This window comes from Magallana gigas, chromosome 5 (assembly GCF_963853765.1).
Source record: "Magallana gigas chromosome 5, xbMagGiga1.1, whole genome shotgun sequence".
Lineage (NCBI taxonomy): Eukaryota > Metazoa > Mollusca > Bivalvia > Ostreida > Ostreidae > Magallana > Magallana gigas.
The window spans coordinates 41,754,372-41,763,538 of NC_088857.1; the positions used below are offsets into that span (position 1 = coordinate 41,754,372).

Here is a 9,167-nt window from a genome sequence, read left to right on the forward strand (position 1 = left end):
TTCAGAATACCATTTTTTTTAACACAATGAATAATAGGGGTATACATTCATCAAGAACTACCAAAATAAAGGAACTACAGAGTACCACATTGCTCCAATTCTTGTCAGTAATAATTGGAAATATCAAAGTCTGACCTTTCACAGGACATGGACACCCCCATTAACAGAACTCCAACCCATCTGTCTGCTAGTGAATACTTGCTCAAACTTATCAATGTAATCAGACCCCGATCCTAATTACTGTTAAACCCCTCAGTAGACATGTGTTACTGTGCAGAAGTAGGTCAATTCCAGGGACACGCCCTCTCTGAGAGTTTGTCTCCTGTCCACTCACCTATTGTTTGTCAACAAGTTAAAGGTCCAGCACTTATGACAGGTAGGTATAAATTTCCTTCAGGACAACAAAATATAGAAACAACCTCTCCTCACTCACAACCGAAGAATCTGACATACATCAGAGAGAGAGAGAAGGATTGAGAGAGAGCACTTGAAACTTACATATCCAATGGACCAATCATGTAGAGTTCCCGGTTCCTGGGGGTTCCGAGTCTTATCTCCTTATGGGAAGCAAGAAAAACTCATTTCTTTAATGCTAGACTGCTGAGTTAAAAATTCAGGTCACACATCAGAAGTGGTGAACCCACTGGCTGAGGCACCACTAAGGGAGGAAAGATTGGAAATATCTGACCTCTTCTTTGAGAACTTCTCACTTAGCCATTATGCAACATGTAATTACTGCAGGGCTGGTGCTTCAAACAGGAGGAACCCTTATGTCTAGACCAGTAGAACAAGTTCACTGCTCACACTACAGTTTTGTTCCTCAAGCTACTTCCTATATTCCTGCTACATGTGTGTAAATACCTTCATTCTCCCCATACAAAGGCATTATTTTAAAAATAAAATACATCTACTGTACTCAGAGTATGTGTGTTTAAAGGGTGTCCATCCTTACATTTTTAAGGATTTAAAGTGTCACAAGCAAACGTATGGAGATTTTCAATATTCTTACAACCTAAAATATTCATTTCCTATGTTATATGACTGCGTAAATGTTCACGGATGAGCAAATTATATTATAACAATATCATTGTACATGTCTACTTCATTAACAAATTAATTGAAATAAGTTCTATTTTAGCAATTACAGACTTTTGCAGTACATTGTACATTTATGGCTTTAATTGTGATCAACATGAAAATAATTAACAGTCATGGTAGTGTGAAACATACTATTAGGTAAGCCATTTACAAAACTTATTCTTAAAACTTAAAATTATGATTCAATGAATTGCTTTGCACTGATTTCACTATGAATGAAAGCTAGGTCAAGTAAGGAATGTGTTCAATACTGCTCACAGTATAATTTGATATTAAAAACACTGAATATCAGCATTTTGCTTAGAGTTTACAAGTACTTATACTTTACATTGTTTGAATTAAAACACATAATTAAGCTAAATTTGACACAAGATCACAGAATGTAAACATTGTTCATGTTAATCTTTTATTGGATCTTTTTAAGACAGCTTTTCTTGACTTTTACGCCTACTTTACTGGATTTTTTGCAATCTTCTTTAGACCTATCTAATAGCTATCAAAACCCAAGAACCTAACAGATATCTACGGTGTGTGACTCACAATGTCACTGTCTTGATAAAAAGGTTCTGAATCAGCAGCAGTGAGTTGCCTCCCTTACAACAAATATCCTGTCATTATTCACTACCACATGCATGCAGCTCTTTCCTCAGGAATTCAAAGGGACCTCAATGGACATAATGGCAGCCAATTAAGATTAATGTTGTTTATAAGATTACAAAGTATTCTATTAGCACTTGATTTTTGCATTTTTTTTTTTTTATTTCTGATAGTGAAAGAGGCAAGACAATCCTTTTATTTCAATTTATTTAAACATTAATACTGAAAGACTTGGTTGACATTTGCTTAAGATGAAAGAAATGAAAGAGAGATGATAATACTTTATACCAAAGAGATGACAGATTTTCATGAAGGAAGTCTAATATAGCCTTAATGATTATTTGCAAGCCAAAAAATACCAAATTAATTATAAAAAGATAATATGTCTTTAATATGTATTGGTTATATTGTTCATATTACATGCATCTTCGTTTTTGATTCCCTATCGTGACAGTTAGTTCATTTGGAGAGCACTGAATGCACTACTAGATAGGATAAATTATACGCATTTCCATTCCTTACCTGAGCATCAAAATTAAATTCTCCCATTAAGTCCATCCCCGAGCCTCCCTTGGCATCGAGGGGGGAGGGAGAGCTGAATGGGTCGAAATCGTCCGTCATCTGGTTGTTTGTTGACTTGGAATCACCTGTATTGGAGTCCCCAAAGTCGAGGAGAGAATCAAACTGTGACGCCATCCTTCACCTGCAATTAATTAATGAATCATCACCTATCTGACCATTAATGATGTCTCATGGGAAATCTACTCATCCATTCCACATTGAAGGCATTCATAAATGTCATCAATAATCAAACTCAAACTCATATTCGTATATATGAATGGCAGGCATGGTGTTAATTTTTCTCATATCAATTACTGTTATTGAAAAAAAAAAGACATCATTACACCATTATTTTATAACGTTATACCAAAAGCAAAGGGGACTAACTCTTATTTGAAATACTATATAATTTTCTATTGTTCCATCAGGTGATGATGGAGAGGGAAATGACTTCATCCTTTTATCTTACCCTTCCCTTTTCCTAGTTAACAATATGGCTTGTTTATATTCTGCCTGAAAAACATGCTCAGACAGAAATCAGCAAATCATCCCATTTCCACACCAGACAAAGCAATGAAAACATCCCTGAACACATAAATTCTCAAAACTTCAACTTATCATCTCTCTGACAAAATTCCAAGGCTGGCTGCCAGAAATGTCAATTTCCTTTTTGGAGAAAGTTAAGCAGAATATGTAAACAGAGAAACAAAATAATGAAACTTCAAAGCTTATAACATTGGATGCCTAAATACAAAGTGACTTTCCTGTTTTGTAATTTCTACAGCTCATATTTCCTATCTCGTATGTTTTCTCTTTGTGTATAAACAAACAGTAATATGGTAATAGGAAGTTGTTACGGATAATCACTTTTATGAGGTGAATATTCCAGATATTGTTAATAAGATGCTGGTTATTGGCATTCATATTTATAAATACCAGTGTGCAAACAAAATTCATAGCAATAACACAAAAATATTTTGATGAAAAAGGATTGATGCAGGTAGATCAAACTGGCAAGTTTCATTATGAAAAGAATAAGATTACCTCATTTACCTGGTAAGGTTATATATCAAGCAAATCAAATGAATCAAAGATGCTATCTACAAATAATGGTTCAATTTTTCCTGTATATATGTGTTTGTCTAGCTTTTGAAATTTTGGTGCATTCTGCAAAATGGTGTCAAAGAAAACTATATTGTCGGAAACCCCTGGTCAGTCTTGGTACTTGAGTCTGAGTTGAGATAACAGAAGGAAGATTGAACATACAGATTCCGACAATAAAAACAAAACTAATATATCTCATCCATTTAACCCTCCCCATTATTTTTGGTTCACTATGGCTTTGAGTGGCCCAGATCCTCAGCAGTGACAGATTGCGCATCTAATTGTGTCTAGACCAATAAACCAGGGGGGATCCAGCCGTCTCAGACAGATGGTGAAGCTTTGCGCTGACAGTCCCTTCACACTGGATGGATGTGTGATTGTGTATCAATTATTTACAAGTGTGTCGAGCCAAATGTGACATTGCCTTGTATTGGAAGCAAAATAAAAGGACTTCGCAGTTATTCAATCTCTAGAGTTTCGAATTGAGGCATCATACAACTATACATTGCTTACATGTCATGTATAGATATATAAAACAAGTACATATATATTTACCTCTATATAGAGTAAAACCCAATATGCTTCAAAGTAAATTGGTAAATTGCTTAGTTAGAAGAAGATATCATATTGAACATAGTTTGTTTCTTTCTTCATAACACTTATAGCTCTTCATACTTAAACACAATCCAAAAGTAGTTACTTTTTCTGCCTCTCCCTGAATATCTCCAACTCATTAAAAACTCTGCATTACAAAGAAGTATCAAATGTACACAAATTATGCATTTCCTTTTTTCTCATTTAGAATAATTGAAGTGTTATGTGACAGCCACGATTTTGTTTCCTTTTCAACGAAGATTAATTGACGAACTAGCCACTGTAAGGTTTCAACATCCTGTGTAGTGTCTATAACGATATTGCAGTCCTAAATAATGATGTATTTTCCTTCAAATAATAATTTGATTTTTAAACTGTATAGCATGTAAATAATTCTCAAAGTAACCCAAGAAAATTGTTCACACATGAGCATGCATAATCTTGGTGAGCATTTACATGCATAAAGAATCTTAACTACGTTTTTAAACAAGGTGTTTAAAAGGTATGTGAAAAATTCTATAAAATCAATAATGTCGCTTTACACCCAATGCTTGGCATTGTTATCTTACTTGCTCATAAAATTTCCCTAACTTTCAAAATTAGTCATTCCTTCTAAAATCCCAATATAACCCAAGATTCAAAATTGATACATATATTCAATCATTTGCTTAAATAAAAAATCATGCAATTAACAAGAAATCATAAAGAATTCAATAGAAAACTTACCAAAGTAAGTGTTCTCTTATATCCTTAGAGGGGGCAGATGTCCTCAACTGACTGATAATTGTCCTGATTCAGAGGAGGAAGACGTTATTGACCAGCTATAGAACACAAGAGAGGATTCAGCAGGGCTTACACATTCTACAAACAAAGAGAAATTAATGTGTAAATTTTTTTTCTCACTACTACACTTGTCTTTCATTGATGCCAGTCAGACCGAACCAATTAGTGAGCAGACAGGGGGTCTCAGGATCCTTGCTGTTCCGGGAATATCTGATAATGTCTCAAAGTGCTCTGTCACTAAAGCTCCCCTCTATATTGTGAGGGTCAGACAGACAAAATAATTATAACTGAGTTGTTTCAATAGTGACAGCTAGAGTTAACTTCCTTTTCAATAAAAACACAGAAGAAATAACATCCTTGAAATATACACACCTGTACACTTGTATTTTAATTCAAAATGAAAATAAACTCGAGATATCAAATAAATTTTTGTTATATGAGTCAAGACAAGCTTGGAATATTTTGCATGTTGAGGGAAATTTAAATTGAATTGTCTGCTATTATTGATTTTTTTCCGTCTCGATTTTTTCACCCATTGACTCATTGTTGACTCCTGTGACTAATTAAAGGATGGAACCCCCTTGGATATTAAATGGTTTAGGTCCGGAACCAAATGTTCCTAAATGATTATAGAATGGGAGAAAATTCAGCTGCTCTGACAAATCTGAGATGGAAAGAGATGAGTCATGAAATGAGGGTGTGAACACTGCTGCTAACATAAAAATATATCATATTACATGAATCCAGAATAGTAAAAAAAATAATTTTGTTAATAATAATAAAGCTATCCCCCAAACTTCATTGACTTTTTATACCCCAAAAATAATAATCCTTGTACATATTACTAAAAGGCATATTTTACATCTTGCAATATAGAATCAAATGATGGATGCAAATTATATCACAGAGGGTTGATATTACCGAGAAAGTTTGTGTCTGGCCCTGCCTTGAATTGGATTATATGAGATGAACAAATTGATTAAATGTTGCGATGGATTAGACTCTCTGCGTCTGAGAGGAACCATATGCTACTTGACTCCAGGCAAAAAGGGGGACAACTCCTAGACATCATCTTCATATATAATAGATCCATTAAGGAACTTGTCAATCCTAAAAACATTACAGCTGCTAGAAGGATATGTTGTTTTCTAAAAAACTGTTTCAACGCTAGAAAGGAAAGTCAACAATGAACACTTATACAATTTTATGAATACCAATAATAGTCTTCGCACAAACCTAGTTTTGTTCATGCACCCAATGTTTTGTCCATTGTAGATTTGTAGTGTAGATTTATTAGTTAATGTTTAACTTTTGCATGCTATGTTTAATGTTTTTGTTTTATGTAACTCATATTCATGACTGTATGCCGACATGGTAATTGTCAATAAATGAATTGAATATATGATACAAAAGTTTTCTAATCAACAAGCATGCATTCAAAATTCTAATTCTACAATACAATGGGTTTTTTTCTTCTCTGAGTCAGAAGTCTTGCTGTCAAAGACAAAAATGCACTCATAAGTAAATTTTTGTAGATAGACTATTTGTAGAACTTAGATAAAATGACCATACATGCCTCAAAGCATAAATAGATTCTATAAACTTTCTTGAAAGAAACAGAGTGTGACATGGAAATTAAGTGCTTGATCCACCTAATGACGTCAGAGCACTTTAACGGCGACACATAAATGCCGTACTTATGTACTTGCTGATATTGCCACAGGACATTAATAAAATCTTTACAACCTTGGTGAATCCCATTGTCAGGCAAATAAACAATACGAAGGTCTGCCTAAATTGTAAAAAATAGCCATTTTGTTTGAAGAAAAAAACTTCTATCTTATTTTATTAAGACATATAATAGGATATAATTTATAAGTAACATTAAAAAATACTATACTCTGTCACATGTTTCTATTTCTGTCACTTTTTTTGTCAATTGTCTTAATATCAAAACCAATCTGAGAAGAACAGCTAATATAGATAAACATTGAAAGCTAGGATAGAACAAGAACATTGAGATGATTTAAAATATATTTGTCACGTGAATTTATTATGGAAAAATCAGACATATCACTTTTGATTTGTTTTGAAGTTTTTGAAAAATTCTACAATGCTTTCATCTGCATGGTACTTTTAGGCCATTTCAAAAACCCATGTAGACTTTACATTTGAGCAGTGTGTTTGAATCAAAACACAAGAGAGAATGCAATTTAATTGAAACAGCATTTTTGGACTCGATCTTTCTATCAGCTTCAAAAATTGTAATTTAAGGACACATAATAAGAACATCAAAAAGTTAAGCAAGTGATGGAAATAGGAACCTGGGGCAGATTATTGAAGGTTATTTCATCTTTTTTGCAATTAATCCTTTCTTAGAGTAGAAAATGTACTATAAAAACTTTGCTGTAAAACATATACTGCAGCATCCTCACAATGTCAGGGGTCCTGAGTCCACTCGTGGCTGTGGCCCGGCCACGAATGGACTCAGGACCCCTGACATTGTGAGGATGATACTGCAGTTACGTCTTTGATTATGTGTAGCCTCTCTGTCAAGTTATGAAAGCATGATCGATAAAACTTATTAAATGCGCCGAAACTACAAATATATACATGTACATAAGGCTTGAGCTTCAAACTCCATAGCATCTACCACTGATGGATGGATTGCACGGTTCGCACCTCGTGTTCGAATTGCTGATCGTCTATACATGTATACCTGTCAACTAGCGTGTGTATACGGCATACTTTATGTAACTTAGATCTATTACCAGTCGCCTTGAACTGTCAAGAGGTATGACAACACTTCCGCTGTATCAATGGTACAGAAGATTCATGCATCATAAAAAGAATATTCCAACCTTGTATAATTATTCATTTCATAGCTGACAAATCACTATCTGTGACTTATTGCACTCTAACAATGAATGAATGCTCTCCCTTATTGGCGTGAATCACTTCCGCCCCCCCCCCCCCCCCCATTAAAAAATGCGCAAGGGAAAAAAAGGAAAATAAAGTTTTTAATTATAATATGAAACACAAGAATATGAGAATGAACAAATCAAAACGGTCAAGTGTATCAACAGTACTAGTAACGCAATCAAAATACACATGCGCTTTCAAATAAAAATATTTTTTTTACTCTGACTTCAAAATAACTCATTCATACTATAAATAAAATTTTGCGTTATAATGTACATAATCTAGTTATCATCACTTATTGTGTTTTCTCATAGAAAGAGAAGTCCCCATAAATATTATAAGAACAAAATGATTACCTGATCAGATTGTACGCCCATGAGCAGATCAAGATAAATCTGCACCTATTTACGACAGAGTCAACCTTCCGATAACAAGTTCAAAAGTGATAAATTTTAAAGTTCCCCAGTCCTCAAGCCCTATGTACCTAAGTGTGATACGGAGTGGACGGTAATTAAATTTTCGTCGATATAAAGTTGTCATAAATTGAATATTTGGGACAGAAAACCAAACACTCTTGTTTTCTGGATTATCGGTGTGAGATGTTTACAATGTAATTCAAACTTAATTTTGTTTGATTCTCTAGAATGTCAAGAACATAAACAAAACATTTAAACACTATCAGCGTATTGTCCCGTCAAATTCTGTGTCAACGATGATGGGCGCATATTTCACGTATTTAAATAGAAGGCCTTCTCTTTTTTAAATAATAAACACCGTCTTCCGGATAATGAAATTTTTTTTTAATGCACTGTTTAAATTGAGGTAATTATCAATTTTTCATCAATTCGATTCAATACAATTTATTTCTATAAATTTTATAAATCAAGCACCATTGGTGAGTGGACAGATTAAGACGATGAATGAAATAACAATGAATGTTTTACGAAATAATATCACAATTTTGAACTTCTCAATTTTACAGTTTGCGGTAGAAATTTACCAAAATTATTGATTTCTTGTCAATTTCATGTTCATATTCAGATTCACTGCAATGACGGTCAGTAGTATGATTGATACTATCAATATCGAAAATGGAACACTTGTCATAGACCCCGGGGATAGAACAAAGCAGTTACAGATATATTCCTCGAACACACGCAAATAATTTTATTGATTGCAAAGAACGTTAAGTCAGGTCAGTTTTTATATTCGACATCTAGGTGTCATTTCTCCTTGTCGTGTTATGCACCTCGACTACGTATACATACCATAATGTAACCGAAAATATTTTCAGAGAAATCTTCAGCGAAGAAAGCTCGATAAACAGACAGAGGAATCACCTCGCTGTCTGTTGGTAGACTTTATCACGTTGATTTCGAGGATTTGCCCAAGCATTGAATATTGAAGAATGTCGACTTGAATTGAGTAGAAAATAGTTCAGCGATCTGCATTATGTAATGCGGTGCTATCTTGACGATTCGTTCGTCATGCAATTAAGCGTTGAAAAT

The 9,167-nt window shown here is 33.9% G+C and overlaps 1 protein-coding gene across 5 annotated transcripts in view; it reads right to left on the reverse strand.

Annotated features, from left to right (window-relative positions):
- Positions 1-8,125, reverse strand: part of LOC105347313 (enolase-phosphatase E1) — a 45,018-nt gene extending 36,893 nt beyond the window's left edge. Inside the window, exons 1-3 of one of the 5 annotated variants that reach the window (XM_066085479.1) lie at positions 8,016-8,125; positions 4,681-4,815; positions 2,218-2,398 (exon numbers count right to left, since the gene is read on the reverse strand). In XM_066085479.1, the coding sequence (XP_065941551.1) occupies positions 2,218-2,391 (174 nt within the window). In that variant the 5' untranslated portion in view covers positions 2,392-2,398; positions 4,681-4,815; positions 8,016-8,125. The other 4 variants (XM_066085485.1, XM_066085490.1, XM_066085491.1 and 1 more) reach the window with 4 other exon arrangements.
- Between the last annotated feature and the right edge of the window lie 1,042 nt (positions 8,126-9,167).